General features: G+C 49.3%; 1 protein-coding gene across 2 annotated transcripts; it reads right to left on the bottom strand.

Annotated features, from left to right (window-relative positions):
• Positions 1-11685: 11685 nt before the first annotated feature.
• Positions 11686-16680, bottom strand: SLC35C2 (solute carrier family 35 member C2). 2 transcript variants are annotated; one of them, XM_062008799.1, is made up of 9 exons: positions 16476-16680; positions 16251-16401; positions 14913-14976; positions 14627-14699; positions 14279-14447; positions 13908-13991; positions 13390-13565; positions 12694-12823; positions 11686-12547 (listed from the first exon to the last, which is right to left on the bottom strand). In XM_062008799.1, exons 1-9 carry the CDS (start codon positions 16581-16583, stop codon positions 12426-12428), a joined length of 1077 nt encoding a protein of 358 aa, XP_061864783.1. In that variant the 5' UTR covers positions 16584-16680; the 3' UTR covers positions 11686-12425. The 2 variants fall into 2 exon arrangements, with proteins under 2 accessions (XP_061864783.1, XP_061864784.1); XM_062008800.1 differs by lacking the exons at positions 16251-16401; positions 16476-16680 and adding an exon at positions 15280-16065.
• Positions 16681-16800: the final 120 nt, after the last annotated feature.

Genomic DNA, 16800 nt, shown 5'->3' with positions numbered 1-16800 from the left:
CCCCAGCCTAGATGCACGTGCCCCATACACCAGATCCCATCCAGCTGCTGCCTTGTCCTTCTTGACTGACTGTATGGGCAAGCCCAGGGCTTCCGGACGGGTGTCAGAGGTGAGGAGTGCCAGCCACAGCCTAATCCCATGCCAGAGCAGCTTTCTACCCCTTCATTGCTGCTGTCAGATGCAGCCCCTACTCTGCATCTGGCCAGCTGGTAATTTGTGTCATAAAGACAGGATTTGTTCAAATGGCATTTCTAATTAGCATAGAAATACTATTAGCATCATTAATGCATTCCAAACAGTTGAGTATGTTGGCACCATGTGAAAGCAGCACTGGAGCAGAGACCCAGGTGGCCAAGTCAGGCCAGAGCCCAGACTGAGAACAGCTCAGTTCTGCTCATGCTGACCAGTGGAACAGCATTGTGTCTACCCCAGCACTGCTCTCTCTGGTAAGGTATTCAGCAGAAGTCGGACTGGGACAGATTTGTGTCTGTGTGTGCACAGGCACACACTTGTGTGTGGTAGGGAATTATGGTGACAGAAGCTACCCAGCACAGAGATTTCAAGACAAGAGAGGGAAACTGGTAGAGATAAACTGAGGCAGGAGCATGAGGGTAGCAATAAAACCCGATGTAAAAGGGATGAATTATTTACTGCAGTAAACAATTGTGAAGTCACTTACTCTGGTTCTGTGCATCCTAAATGGGGTTTGCAGCGTTTCTCACATTTCCCCAGTGTGCTGAGTGATTTTTTTACAATTGGATGCATGAAGCTGGGGTAATCTTATAAGAGACTCCAGAAGATCAGTTTAGTATTGATCATGTGCTGAATTTAAAGGCTTTCCACATCCATCTGCTGCTGCTATTCTGGTGACAGCTCAGCTTGGACCTGGGTGCTCCCTGGGTGCCTGTGCCCCAGAGACACTTAATTCGGCTGCACCCTCTGGCCAGGATGATGCACAGCGGCATGGGGACCAAGGCATCAAATTGGAGCTCAGCTTATGAGCCAGTGAGACACACAGCTGCACTCCACTGAGCCTTTTGATTAAGTCTCCCAATGGATCTGTCTCCTGTGCTTCTCTCGTCATTCAGGCCAGCTGATTCTGGATTGTAGCAGATCATACCCTCACCTAACAGGAGCAGTTATTGCCAAACAGAAACGGGGTGACAGGGTATAGAGAGCAGTTTGCACTGACCAGCACCTAATGTCAATGCCCTGCACCATCATCATGGCATTGTGACAGCACCTGGCAGTGTCTCCAAGGAGGTGTCAGCTGCCACTGCAGGGCAGCCATAGCACCTAGACCAGTTCAGCGCTGCCTCTTGCCACTCTCAAACAGGTTCTACCAGGAGCCATGGCCTCCTGCACAGAGCAAAGAGTTGACCTTGGACATGGAGGGGGAGGCTCTGAGCACCTCTGAGCATTTTCTGGGTGCTGCAGACAGGACTAGGAACTGAATAACCCTTCTCAAGCAGGCAAAGGCCACTGCAGCCCCTTCATCTGTCAGGGTGTGATCAGAGTACAGCTGAAGCAAAAAGGGCCCTATCAGAGGCAGATCATGCTAGCTCCAGCCCTGGGGAGACTGGGTGACAAGAAAAGACACACAGAGACACACAGTGGAGGGAGGAATACACGTGGAGCTGGACCTCTGCCCATGTCTTGAAAGAAGGGTCTTCTGGCATTTGCCTTGGACTCTGCAGGCGTGGGGCTGCAATGGGTACACCCAGACTCAGGAGACAAGGGCCTGGCAGCAGAATGAGGTTTGTTTTGTTTTAATAATATGCATATTGCAAGTAGTTATGAAATCATGAAAGCTGCAGGCCACGCTGTCCAAAAGATAACCTGCTTCATGATACCAAAATACAAAGTTGTTTTTTTTTTCAAAACATACATAAATGTATGAGAAATCTACTGATTTACTGAAACAGGAGATGTGCAAAGCCACCAACTGGGGTGAAGCGTGAGTGAGCTGTTGCATAGCTGCCCACACGTGAAAAATTGCTGAGAGGCAGCACTCGACACAGGGAACTGCCCAGTGAGGACCTCTGTGCACTATACCTGGTAGGTGCTTCCATACAGATCTTAAATCTAGACATTGATAAGGCATCCAATTCTTTTGCTATTGTCATTGTTGTTGCTGGGGTTTCAATAGCTGTAGCTAAACATTTAACCTTTATACTGATGGAACTACCTAAACATGTTGTTCTAGGCTCATCAGCAGTAAGGCTGTCTCACAGCAAGCAGTGAAATGCCTTTCCTTTCAGCCTGGCAAATCAATATACTGTGTGTCTGGCAGACTTGCAGGTGTCCCCTGCTCAGAACACATGGAAGGGTCTCAAGGGGTGGGATACAAACAATTATCCAGATTGCCAGGTCTAACAGAGAGGTGGGCACGAACCTCAAACTTCTTGGCAAGCAAGAGAAGAGCAGCTCACAATTTGGAAACCGTGTAGTTGTTCCAGCTGGGAGGCTGGCTCTGGCTGTTGCTGTCCCAAGCCTGTGGCTCTGCCAGCAGCTGAGGCACTTATTCAGCATCCAGAGATTTCAGATGGCACTGAAAGAGTTACAGAAAGGACCAGCAGAGTAATTGGGAGTTAATATGGTCTCATGTTTTATATTACTCTCAGAGTATTAAATTGATAGCCTGGTACCAAAGGCCAAAAGTGTCACTTCTCAACAGGATGAAATCTAGGTAGCCCACGGACAGAGAAAAGATGCAAGATTTATAAAGGCATCCATAACATTAACATTTGGATGAGCATGTGGGAGAGCAGAGACCATGAACTGCAGCAGCAGGTTGGCAGGTATCTGCCACCTCTATATTTACAGCCCAGCAGACACCTGTGACTTATTGCATCCTCTTGCACTGATGCCTGAGCGGGACCCCAGAGCTGCACTATTGCCAGGAAGGGGCTGGCCAGGGAAATGGTGGCATGTTGGTAGTGTCATGGGGAGTAAGTGACAAGGGCAGGAACAGGCCATATCCCAGATGTCTGCACCTGGCCTTAGTGGTGGAAGCACTTGCTGTCAGCTTGGCTTAGACCAGGCAGGAAGGCTCAGACCCTCTCTCCACCCTCAGCTTTCTGCACAGCTCAGTGTCCCATCTAAGCAAGCACTGAATATGGCAACAAAATGGGACCTGGGCAACACATTTTCCCATAGACCACAGAGCCCAAGACATGTGCTGTTGTGCCAGGAGCCATAAAATGGTGACCTCAGGCACACCCTATTGCCCTAGAGAGGCCAAGATGTCCTGAGAAGCCCTTATCTCTCTCTCGCAGCTCCAGGACTCCATCCCACCATCCAGGTGCCCGAGTGCTGTCCCTCAGCAGAGGAGAGACACTGAACACCCAGCACCCTGTCAGCTTTCAGGGTGCACAGCAAGGTGATTATGCCTTGCATGTCACTATGTGGGCACAAGGCAAAAGTAATGCTGGCACATGGGCCCACTCAATGTTCTGTTACCACTGCTTGTATAGGCAAGGTCTCGGCATCTCTGGGCTTCTGCCCTTCCTCTTAACAGTGAGAGCAATACTCTACCAGCTTGGCCACAGAACTAGGGACACCACAGTCCTGCTGGGATAGCCACACACTCATCCAGACTGGCTGATCCAGCATTGCATGGCACACGCTTCTACAGGTAGACACCATGGCATGTGGTAACTGTTTGCACTCACCTACATGCCATGAGTACTATGCTGCAGGCTCACACATCTGGCACTGTCTCAACACTTGGTGCAAATGGAGCCATTACCACTGCTGCCTGCAGTATGACTGCTTTGCAATTGAAGGAACAAAATGCTTATACAGGAATAAATCTGTTATTGAGGTGAATGCTGCTCCAACCCTGACAGGCTCTAAAACAAGGCAGGAACTTGCAGGAAGGGAGAAAGTTCACATGTGCACTGCTCTCAGCCAGCAGCTAGGCCTGGGAAGAGAAGTGGCGAGAGAAAGGGGAGCAAACTTGAGTCAGCTGGCTGGTTGTGCACAGGACCCACCACGTCTTTGACTTCTCTGTTTGGTTCCCCACCATGTGGAGTTAGCAGGAGAAACCAAACCATTGTCAGGCTTGCTTAGGTTCAGGAGGTGTTTGAATTCTTTCCTTCACTGAGAAGGGGACTGCACCTGGCTCAAAGACTTAGGAAGAGCACAAACAAATTGGACAGCAGTACTGTCACAGAGTGGGAACACACTGCTTTGGGCCCTTCCATCACAACAGACTGTAAAAAGTCCTTTGCTGGAGCTAGCATCAGGGTCTATGCAGGACGAAATCCCTATGCAGGTCATTCTTACTCTCCTCAGTTCCTCAGAAACATTGTAGTAATCCTTGTTGCCTGCCTACACAGGAAACCACGGAGACACAGAATCCAATTAGCTTGAAATCCTGCTTTGGCTCACACACAGCATCTCCCTCTGATAGAGCTGTGGAGCTGCAGAGGTAAACGGTGCATTAGGATTCCAGTGGGGTCTGGAAGGCAAGGATGGCTTTGGAACTGCAGCACCAACCCAGGGAATGAGCAAGGCACCAGTATGCCTTTCACAAGCCTCTCTCCACCTCTGTCTCATAACAATTCCTCCTCCTTGTTCATACTGCAGCACCATTCTGTCAGCTGAGCTCAGCTGTGCAAGGCAAAAGCCGAGGACTGGGGCTAGAGCCAACAGGTCTCCAGGCTGGCTTCATTCGGCAGCAGAACCTTAGGGGCTGAATGGCATCAAAGTCTCTTTGCTGCAGGTGGCCAAGGTGGCACCAAGTGCAGTACCAGACCCCATCTACAACCTCCCAGGGCATCTCTGTGCTCCAAGGTCTTTCAGCACCAGCACGATGCACGTCACCCTCAGGTCCCTTGTCCCTCCTCCAGCAGCGACAGGCCCTGCACAGATGTCTCTGAAATGATCTGGGAGACAAAGCAGGTCCCAAACTCACAGAGACAGCAGGTAAAGAGACTGAATCAAGTAATCCTCCCCCAGACAAGCTCAGCACAGCTTCTAGCCACAGCCAAGCAGAGTACAAGGGGTTAACTGCTGCTGACTCTGCTATACTCCAGCTGTGCCCGTGGCAACAACTGCCCTGTGCCTGATGCCAGCTGTGCCAACTGTGTTCACACTCTTCCTTGCACCAACAGTGAATTACCTGCTTTGCATTTTGCAGCAACTTAGAGGTATTAATTCATTGTGTTCTGTCTTTAACAAACACCATTATCATATTACCAGCCTGGATTATGCAAATCCAGCAAAAGGACTTATTTCTCCCTCCAAAGTCACCTTGATTCATCAGTTTTAGCCCAAAAAGAAACTGAATTTGCTTTGGATAAACTGTTAAGCACACAACCCCAGCCAGGGGCTGTGATGGCCCCACAGGGCACAGCTCTGCCCTTCTGTGTGACCCTTCATATCCACAAGTAACACAGGAGCAGTGCTGGCCCTCACCGAGACCGTGCCTGTGCCAGAGTGTAGGTGGACCCAGATACTGAAGCAACTGGGCCCTAGATCAAGAGCTGGGGGAACAATACCCTTGCAAAATACCCCTGGGGTAACTCTCTGGCTCCATTCCCCAGGCACAGGGCAGGTCTGAGGCTGTGCAGAAGCGTGTGGGGCTGGAAACAAGGAAACTTTCCAAAATTGCATTAAGGATTTCTCTGTGGCTGCCACTGGTCTGTCCCCATCCCTCTGCTTTCCAGGCCACCACTTCAGGTTGAGCTTGCATTGTGCATAACAAACCTGTGTGTCTTCCCCTGCAAATGTGGATGTTGATAGGGATGTATGAGCAAATCTGCATCCCACTATTAGCTCTTTAACAGAGTCCTCCAACATCATAGTGCAAATGTCCATAATTCCCTTTGCTGCAGAGATAACCTCTGATGCAGCTAGACCTGGCTGCAGTTGTCCCTCAGCATGTAAAAAAGCACTTGTATGATTAAAGGTAACCTTTTCCTCATTATTTGACAGCAATTTGAGTCAGTCCTTCAGCAGAGGACAAGAGCAGCACTCTAGTAAGAAGGAACTTCTTTTGCAGGGCAGACAGCAAGCCTCTGCAACCAGAGCATAGCCTGCTTTTCCAAGAGGAACCAGGCCCTTGGTTAAGGCTTTACCCTGATCGCCAGCAATTATTTTATACATTCTGGCTCAGCACAGAGTTCTTCTGAAAGAGAGTTCTGCTTCAGATTCCATTAACCACGGATGGTGGCTCTGTCAGAGCAACAAAATCCTCCCCAATGAGCCCTTTTTGGTTTTTTAAATTTTCTTTTCAGACTCCATGTGTTCTGGCACATGGACAATGAAGGGCAGCAACAATGTGTTGGAGCAGCACCATAACTGCAGGTCGGTGCATTGAAAAGCCATTGGCAGGTGGACACTCAGCGAGTTACAGCTCACATGTAACTGCAACAGAGATGGGAAATTCCTCAAAAATATCCCACACTGTGACAGAAACAAGGATGAAATCAGTCACTGGTAACCTGTGGTAAAATACAGTCCAGTAAAACAGAATTATCTCCAAACCAAACCATGCAAACAAAAACCTTAAAAGAAATCCTTGGCACGATGCCTGAACACCAGGTCTGTAGTCCACACAGGGACAAAGTGCTCAGTCTGTGTTCAGCCTGACCTGCTCTGAGCCTGGGCAGTGATGAACCCCCCAGGTTCTCTGTAGACGCCTGGGGCTGATGCAGAGTTTTACATGCTGGCTGGTGCTTGTGGTGTGCACTATTTCAAACCATGAATGGAGACTGTGAGGAGAAACTTAAAGAGCCACCTTGTCCATGCCAGGACAGAGTCTGAGTGATGATGAGAGAGACATGCCTCCACCTGACACAGCAAAGACCCAGGTTCATGCTGCTCTTAAGTCTTACAGAGTCTGCCTCCAGCTCCTAATCACCAGTTCCCATGTCCAGTTGTGCCTGATGTCCTCTGATCATTTCACATCTTCACTTAGGCTGTCCCAAATCAGGCTCTGCCAGGCCACCACTGTCCTTCCCAGGTGAGAGGGATGTTTATAAAGAGGGACTACATCCTCCTGGCCTTGAAAATCCAAAGGATGAATCTTCCCAGATGTAGCCAGTCCAGCCCACCTTCTAGCTAGCACAGTCCTTCTACCCAGACACATATCTTCTTGGAGGCAGTCCCTGCTCTGCTGAGGATGGGAGCAAGGGAGGCCAGAGACTGGGGAGGCAGGTGCAAAGCTAGAACACAGGAAGACTGCAATAGCAGAAACAGGGAAGGCAATTCAATTTTCAGTGTCTGTCCCACCAATTCAGCTGAGAGAGACGATAAGAAACCCATTTCTAGCGATAGGCACCCTAATCCCCAGCCATCCTGCATTTCCATTTCCGAGAGGTGCTGTTTCCAGCAGGGAGGCGTTTTCCCATCTAGGTTAGCTAAGAGGGACAGCAATGGATTAAATACTATTTTTTCCCCAGCACTGTTTAACTCCTTCCATGCCTACTCCTGCCCCTTATCCAAGTGCTGGAGGTACAGGGCAGCAGAATGGCTGCTGCACTGCGTCCCAGGGGCAGAAGAATAGACCTCGGTCCTATTACAGGCTCTTCCCAGTGGCCTGGAGGCTGAACAGACAGAAAAGTGAAAAACTGAAATACATCAGCAGTGCAGGCAGAGCAGCTTAGATCAGGAATTTACTGTTGCTCAAGGTAAGACTCTCAGAAACCTACATCTAGTATGAAAATCATTAGACAGGTCCAAGGTGCTGCTAGACTAACTTGAAACTACCTTTTCAAGAACACAGGCACACAGAGGAAGTAAAAGCAAACCATGCAGTGATAGCCATGTCCCCCACATGCCCACTGTGTGCCACTCATCTCCAGAGTTTAAACACTACGGTGCAGGTGCAGCCTGGGCCTCCAGGCTACTGGGGAGAAGAAAGGCAAAAGCAGCACAGATGCAGCTTGTATTGGCTGAAAAGGGACTGGCAGGGAAACACATACAGATCAGTGGTAAATTTAAGGGCTCATGGCACCAAAACACAGAAAAAAAATCCCTGTGCACTTTAATAGTGCTGTAATTTACCGGATCAGAAATTATGAATACAGAAGAGGGTTGAGCCCAGTGCACAGGGGAATACTGATGCACTGGAAGCCAAAGAGCTATACAGTTGAGGGGAGAGTCTGGGAAACCTCCCAGGATCGTTGTTGCATGGAGCTGGGGAAACATCACCATCTACAAAAACTAATTCCCTCCCACTCCTTGCTATCCCACCATTTAGGGTAGGTTTTGTAGTAGAGGTTTCTGTAGGAAACATCTACATGAGGAAGAACAGAACTGAGCAGAGTGCCAGCTTTGCCCATCCTCTGTGCTCCTGAGAAGCACATTGTTGTTTCCCACACTGCCCTTGGTGGTGGTTTTGCAGAGTGAACACATAAGCAAGACATGCAAAAAGTGCTTCATCCCTGGGGGAAGAGGAGCACCTGGTGGAAAGACAGAGAGTAAACATGAGCATTGCTGCTCCTCTCTCATAACTCTGGAGTTTGAGCTGCATTCAGCAGTAAGTGAGACGAGGCTCTTTAGCGCTCATGCCAATTACTGTCTGTTGATGCAAGGAGCTCTGATAGACAAAGCAATTACCCAGGTCTGCAAGGCTGCAAAGCACAAGATGAGATAGTGGGCCTACTTATGCTAGTGTGGGTCTTCTAGGACAGCTCTGTGCCCCACCAAATCCTCTTTTAGTACTAGACAGGGCAAGCTCTTGCACTCACACTCTCTAGCTGCACACACCCTGCATCTTCACAGGAGCTAGTAAGGTGCCCTTGCTTCAAAGGCAGCTGATGATGTCCTCGGGTGCACTAGGTAAAGTACTGTCAGCATGTCGAGAGGCAACCCTTCCCCTTTACTCAGCACTGGTGAGGCTACAGATGGAGACCTGTGCCCAGTGCTAGGCTCATCAGTACATGAAATACACAAACATACTGGAGAGAGTCTAGAAAAGAGCCACAAAGATTATGAAGGGAATGGAGCACCTCACATATCAGGAAAGGCTGACAGAGCTGGGATTGTTCAGCCCAGAGAAGGTTCCAGGAGAAGAACCTGTCATTGTATATAAATACCTGAAGAAAGGGCAAAAAGAGGACAAAGCCAGGCTCTTTTCAGTGGTGCCCAGTGACAAGACCAGAGGTGATGGGCACAAACTGAAACACAGGAGGTTCCCTCTGAACACCAGAAGCACTGTATCACTGTGAGGGTGACTGAGCCCTGGCACAGGTTACCCAGAGAGGCTGCAGAGTCTCCAACATTGGAGATAATGAAAAGCCATCTGGACACAGTCCTGGGCAACCAGCTCTGGGTGGCTCTGCTTCAGCAAGGACAAGATGACCTCCAGAAGTCCCTTCCAACCTCAACCACTCTGTAATTGTGATCTCTAGTCATCCACATTCCTGTGACTAGTTTCTCTGGCAATCTTGGCCAGCTGCTTTTCCTTCTTCTTTGCTCAAAGCTTCTTGTTTCCTCCTATGGTGGAGATGTGGCAGTAAGGAAGGTGGCTGATCCAGGGGGTAGCAGTGATGATGAGGAGAGGACAATAGTATCTCCAACTTCTGCTTCTCCTTGGTCTTTTATCCTCTGGTAACTGCTGACTTGGAGGAAGTGTCTTGCGAGAACCTCAGATGATGTTGACAAGAGGGTTGACCTACCTGGGCCAACATGAAGTAGAGAGGACTTTCATGTGACCTCATCAGGGTCTTTTTGCCCTATGCAGAGCACCCTTTGCCTCCTATACACCCTCAGTAGGGGATGTGCTAGTAGCAAGCTCAGAGGCATGGATGAGGAGCAACGAGTGTGAGCAGGCTGGCAACGGTCCCTCCTGCATGGTGCTGAGAGTCAGATATGGTGTTCACATCTCTAAAAGGATTCTGAAAAAATGGAGGACTTGCAGAACAGTTACAAACATGATTTGGAGGCTGGAGAAAACATTTACCAGGGACAAAGAGTTCAGAGTCTGTTATCTCACCAAAATCGGAGCCTGAGAGGTGATTTGATTATAAGCACTTCAAGGAGAAAAAATACTTGGGTGTGAAAAAGGTCTTTAACTTTGTTAATAAAGGCTGGAGCCTGCAGTCAAGCAAACTGTAAACAGGAAACATGGCACTGGGCCATGCTACCTGAGAAGTGCCACCTACTCTGTCTCCTCGCATCCTTCAACCTGACAGGGAAGACACATCAGCCAAGAGACAGAGTTCACTACAGGCAGAACAGAATGTTTGCTTCATTTATCCCACATATTCAATGTGTCCCAGGGCCTTAAAAGCCTAAGAAACCATTGAGCACAAGCTACAGACAGTAGTGATATGCAGCCATGCACAGGAAATAGTGGGCTGTGACTGAATACTGATGGTGTTTGAACTAATTAACCAACGGAAGCAAAGCTGAATGAATTTCAGAGGTGCTGCTATGTGTGGGCATTAGGTTCTAGGGCATCTCCTCTGTCTTAAAAGAGGAAATGAGACTGGAAGCAACAGACTATGGGGCTCTACAGTTCACAAGTACTTGCATTGGCACAATCAACTTCCATCTTCAAACACCGTATGTGGTGCAAAATCCTGGTCTGTGAACAAAATCATCTTGACCTTGCATATACAGGGTCCTGAAATACCAGTGTGAGAGCTACACAGTGCCTGGATGCCTGAGGCTTAGTTCTAGGAGAGTGTAAAGAGCAGCTGAGATACTGTTAAACACAAACCACGTGCAGAAAGCATCACTGCTCCACATCCAGTACAGAGTGTTTAGTACATGGGGCTGACATCTATCACTAAGGTAAACAGGGTGAATCCTGCTGGAAGCACCACAAGTCCCAGCTATTGGAAAATCCAGCTAAGGACAGATCAAGTTGTTCCCAGCTCCAGGCACCCTGCTTGATCCACAGGATCTCTTGGTGCACCAGCCTGGGCTGAAGCCACAAGCTCAGCAGCTTTACATGAGGTCCATGTGCCACCTACTGTCTGCTCTGAGGCAGGTTACCAGTGTCTATTAGAGCACCATTAAATAATATAATTATTAGCAAAAGTTTTCTTCTTCAGAATCTTTTTTTCTTCCAGGACATGCTATTGATTAAAGCCCTCAAGAAAGACTTCACATATGAAAACTGTGAAGCAACAGCAAGACCGGAAATCTAATCAAAATGGTTCTGATTCTCAAACAGAATATGAGAAATTCAGTTTAATACCCAGCTCCTCTCAGGAGACAGACTGCACTGCTAACCTTTTGGGAAGCTCTCAAATTATTTCTACTCCAAACACAAAAAGCTAGCATTGACCAAAACTTCCAAAAAGGCGAAAATTCTCCCATGTAAAAATCCTACTTGCCCAACACCACTTGTGGCTTAGCAGAAAGGAAAAAGACACACCTTAAATCCTGCACTGTTCCCCATTCCTGGACAAGGCTGCAGCACTAACTGATCCAATCCCATGGGGTAAAGAAGCCACAATACTAAAAATCTGCTTAGGTGTCTAGCTCATACGCAAAGGCAGATGTGTCATTATGCTCTCTGGGCTGGCACAAATACAACAGGTCGCAGGAAGATACTCCTAGTCCAAGAGATCCCGTTCATGGGCAAGTATTTTGTGTGCCAGGTCTCAAAAATAATTGGGCATGCAGTAGCAAAGTCAGTGTGGATCTACAAGGAAAGGAGTTCAGAAGACAAAGGACCTCTGCTTGATGCACCATAGGTGCATAATATGCAGACAAAAAGAGAATCAGAAATAGTTTATTTTAAAAAACAAAAAATCCCCCCTCCTCAAATACACACATACTTTCTGATAAGCTTATTGCTTAAGCTAGATCTCCCATGATACTACTTTCTCTCTCCTTGGCCTGTAGGGCCATGCATCCCAGTCTTTTCTCCAACCAACATAATCTGTCTGTTAAATTGGTCCCAAACACCAGCATTTTAATTCTCTCCTTGCTATGCACACAGAACATGGAGGTCACCAGGCACAAAGGCTTCTTCTCACTGGGATAAGTCTACGGATCATCTGCTTCCACCAAGATGAGAGTTCCTACCAGCAGAACCATAAAGTATGAGAAAGCATATCCACCTTCTCTTTTGAAGCCAAAGCCTAAAAACACTAAAATCATCTCTGAACAACTCAGCCTGCAGTCCACACATATGCACACTCATTCTACAGCTCACAGTCTACACTCTCCACATACAGCCTTCAGGATTCCCTAATAAGCTTTCTACAGTATCATCACACTGTTCTGTTTCCACTGAACAAGGGCTCATCTTCCAAGTTCGCTCTCTGTGACAGGGATGTTTCCTGTTTCTTGTGCAGCATCTACAGATCCACTCTGTAGTAGAACACCAGGACTCTCTCATCAGGACCTGCCTCTCATTTGGGTGGTCACAGAGACTCTTGGACCTTACTCCTAGACAGCTGTTAGGCAGGCTTGGTAAGAACTGAACAGGGGATTTTGTGCTTCACGTTCAGTCAGTGTTGTTGTGGGGTCTTAACATCCTCTTCCTCCTCCTCGCCATGTTCTGTGTGGTGCAGCAGCAGCTCCAGGTCAGGGTCAGAGCTCGTCCCTTTGTGTAGCTTCTGTGCTTTTTCCCCTGTGTGCAGACAGCCCATTTAGTGATCAACTTGCTAGAGCACCCGTCAAACCTGGTGTTGGCAAGGGGCTGGAGCTAAACACAGTTCTTCACGAAGCTAAGAGAAGGCCTACAGAGAAACAGAAAGGGATTTAAAACAGAATCACCTTTGGAATTCATGGCTTTGAGAATGACATGAAGGGAGATTCCTGACAGACAGACAGCAAAGCCCAGCCAGTTCAGGAGACTGAGGCGGTCTCCCAGCAAATGTGTAGCGAGGAATAAAATGCAGATTTCCTGTGGAAATAAAAAACACAAGTGGCAGTGCAGGACCTAAGGAGATACAAAAGAGACATTTCACAGCTCAAGCTTAAGTCAAGATGCCAGGATGCTGCTTTCCATCAGCACATTCTTCCACATGCAGAGACTACTAAAACTAGTTCTAGCAACAGAATGAGCTCTTAAATTGGAATGTGGGATTTTAAGTCCTTTGCATAGCTTGGCTACATGAGAATCCTGTGACTTCTGCATCAGAACGAGTGGCTTGTTCATATCCAGGTCTGATGTAAGAGCATGCCCTTCTTCCCCCTTCTCCCTTCTGCACCATCCATTGCTCATGAGGCCCATGTGCTTTAGTCTATCCCAGATCCCACTACAGAACAGCCACTAGTCTCTGCCACTTGCTGTCAGGGACTGAGACTTCACTGCAGAGACTGCAAGGCAAAGCATTGAGCTCTTGTGTAAGGAGAACAAAAATGAAAGGAAATTATTTTTAAGGCTCTAAGGATGTTCCCACCACATGAGGCCCAGTAGGGATGACTCGGTACTTGCCTTCTAGTATTAGCACAGGAACCATGCCTTACCTTAAAAATGCCAGCAATGGACAGGGTGAGGCTAGATGTTCTGGAAACCAAGAGGAACTCAGAAAAGCCTAGACCAAAGGCAAGAATTCCACCCAAGAACAGCTTTCCTAACAGAGAGAACAGTATTCCTGCTTCATGGAAACGGAAGAGCTTCTCTGATACGGACAAAGGCAGGCCTAGAAACAAGACAGTGAGTAGCAGAGTACCTTTCCCAACTCCCAGGGGTTCTCCCCACAAGATGGGGGCAGGCTGCTCACATTCCAGTATCATGGGGACGTGGAGCCAGTTCTTCAAAGCCTTTACTTCCACAAGTGTGCCAGACTACTGTTGTATGCACTATTTTACATTCTGTCAGCGTAAGTTACAACTGTCTCTTTATAATTCCAGGCCTCTAGCTACTTTGTAAAGTTCACAGTTGTTCACTTATCTAAATGAATCATCTCAAGCAACAAACTGAAAAGCAATCTCCCAAACCACTCTATAAAGCTATCTCTGCTTTCTCTGATTAACTCACGCACCCTCAAACACCGCAAAGAGTGGGAAGAGCCCCAGGAACATGAGCGGCTGCAGGTGAAACATGATATCAATGGGGTTCTCGAGCCCTGAAAGAGGAGAATCAGTAACAGACCAGGTAGGAACAAGCGAAGGAATAACATAGCTCCTAGAGCCTTTATCAGTACCATTCCTAGACATACACCTTATTTGTAATGCCCACATCTTCACTGCTGCAGACACCAAGACACCTTCGTTACCCATCAGCAGATAGCCCCTGTCCCAGGTTTCAAACACTGTCCCTTATGTAAGACATTTTCTTTCTGCAGCAAGGGCTACCACCTCCTTACTCCCCTCCCTGTTACCAGCACCACCCACGTCCTAATACCCTACATACCCAGTTCAGCCTTCTGCACAAGTATCTGTGTGAGAGTCCAGCGAATACCCCCAAGGAAGGAGGCACACAGCACCAGCACGAACCCCTGTGTGTTGAACTGTGTGGACTTGTAGGTGAACATGAAGAGGCCCCCAGCGATGAGCAGAACCACCAACAGCAATGCCACCCTCTGCATGAGACCAAACACAAAATCACTACAGACTCCTAGAGCTGAACAGACACCTCCTTTCTTTCAGATTCATCCACCTAATTGTATTCTTCCTCTACTTGTATGTTTCTTGTATACGTACTGCCAGTTTCCCAGGACCTGACCTTTTCCCTCCCTAAACCATTGGCTGTGACCCTTACCACTTCCTCCAGCTTGAAGAGCAGTGAAAAAAGCAGGATGAAGAGAATGGCAGAGGATTTGGTCATCGTGTAGCTGTAAGGGCCAAAATACACTGTCAGTCTCCTCCAACATAGGCCTTCCCAGCAAAGTACTCTTAGGAACCAGGTCACTTACTTCTACGTTGCTACCAGTGTACCATGCATACCAGCCCCACTAAGCCATACACCCATTCAAGAAACTGACCCTGACAAAGCACTTTCTAAACCCCACCAGAAGGCTCCCAGGGAAGATGGTGTTTGTACTCACAGGGAGACAGTGACGTACAGGAAGCTCCAGTTACTCAACCCAATATCCAAGGAAGTTGACAGAGCTAAAGAATCAAAGAAAAGAATCTTGCAGTTAACCATCTTCCACTACATCAAAAAAGCCAACAAAACACTCTATTACTTGACCGTGAACACAGAGAGCAGAGCAGACTCGGAAAAAAACCCTATGTTTTCTTCAGATTAACTCTTTGCTACCAACAAAGCTCAGATATCCTCATCCCTTTATAATTCTGCCCTGTTCCCCCGATGTGAGTTGGGCTCAGCATTGCACCTGCCAAACGTGCACTACGCAAAAGCACAGACATAACCCTTGTCCTCCCTGTGACTGAATGACATCACAGACTTACACAAAGTGTTTTTTGGATGTATCGGAGCACAGTAACCGGGTAAGCACGAGGGACACTGCAAGAAGCCAGAAGAAGCAACTCTGGCAACAATCCTCAGCACACAATCCAAATCTGGGTGCAGCTCTCATTAGTCTGTTTTCCCTTGTATATAAGCTTCCTACCACAGGAAACAGTTTTACTGGTCCAGTGGCATGCTAGAACGACAGTGTAACTGCAGATGTGGAGAACGCATTTTTCAAGAAACCATGGGGCATGTTGTGCAAGGTATTGCAACTTTGACAGCGATCTTAGACCAGGTGCTGTTTTACGAGAGATGGTATGATGATGGACATAATACACAGCCAAAGAACTGCTGAAGTAGCTAGAGTTGTGTGCTCTGAGGAGCTTCACAGCTCCAGCACTAGTCTCAGCTACAGTAGTTTTGCGTGTCACGTTTGTGCTTCTGAATCATAAAGAGCAAGGTCCTACCAGAGAAGGCTCCTGATATAACATAAATACATGTCCTGATACCAACATTAAGAGAAAAATAACTTGCAAAGACAGCGTATGGTGATACTGTACAAGATTCCAACCATATGTTCTCACGTGTCAGTGGCTCCTTCAGGAAAATACGCTCAGCATGGCCTATCCATACTCTAACTCGCTTCTGTAACGCGCAATACAGGCAGCGTGTCTACGGCTAAAGCTTTAGGCGATGCCTACACGTGCCTTGCGCCTGGTAAGGACACGCAAGGGGTGCTCACCGTGCTGGCCCTCGCGGGAGCGGCGCTTGCCCCTCCCCGCCGTTCAGGCCTCCCTACAAGGAGGCGGCAGAGCCACCGCCCGCTGCGGGCCCGAGCCCGCCCCGGCCCCCGGCCCGCCAGCCGCAGCCAACGGCCGCGCCGGAAGCGGCCCCAGAGGGCAGCGGCCCCAGACGGCAGCGCCCCGCGGCCGCTCCTCAGCCGCCGCCCCGCCCCCCGCGCCGGCCGTACCTGCGGGGGCTGCCCGGCGGAGGCAGTCAGTCCAGGACAGGGCAGCCCGCGGCCGCCCGGAGCGGCAGCGCGCCAGGGCGCGGGCGAGCGCCGAGAGGCCGAAGATGAGCAGCAGATGCAGCAAGGTCACGAGCAGCGGGAATGGGAAGCTCTGCGGGACCGACAGCCGCTGTCACCGCCGCCCGCCCGCCCACCGCCGCCCCGCGCCGCCCCGCCTCCCCGCACCTTCATGAGCCACTTGTTGTAGAAGGTGATGCCGATGGAGAAGCCGTAGTAGAGCAGCACCAGCGGCGCCGCCAGAGCCGCCCGCCCCAACGCCGCCCCCCCCGCCATGCGCCCCGACTGCCCCAACGCCGCGCCGGGGAACGGGGGGCGGCCTCGGACAGGCCCGCGCCGGGGGAGGCAGGAGGGCGGCGGAGGGGCCGGGCCGAGGCGGGGCCGCACTAGGCCAGGAAAGCGGCGGCGCCGGCGGGAACAGGCGGCCGGTGCGGGCGAGGCCGCGCCGATGACGGTACCGCGCGGGGCGGGGCCTGAGCGGAAAGAGGCAAAG

Source organism: Colius striatus, chromosome 16, assembly GCF_028858725.1.
Source record: "Colius striatus isolate bColStr4 chromosome 16, bColStr4.1.hap1, whole genome shotgun sequence".
Taxonomy (NCBI): domain Eukaryota; kingdom Metazoa; phylum Chordata; class Aves; order Coliiformes; family Coliidae; genus Colius; species Colius striatus.
The sequence above is the reverse complement of the archived record's forward strand: the minus strand, read 5'-3'. Positions and strand labels throughout refer to the sequence as shown.

Bases quoted from the DNA above. Each gene is read 5' to 3' on its own strand.
- SLC35C2 (XM_062008799.1), bottom strand. From the start codon at position 16,583: ATGGCGGGGGGGGCGGCGTTGGGGCGGGCGGCTCTGGCGGCGCCGCTG. The intron at 14,700-14,912 runs GTGAGTACAAAC...TGGCCCTTACAG, and splicing joins CTGTACGTCACTGTCTCCCT to CTACACGATGACCAAATCCT. The intron at 13,992-14,278 runs GTATGTAGGGTA...CTCCTCTTTCAG, and splicing joins TGTGCAGAAGGCTGAACTGG to GGCTCGAGAACCCCATTGAT.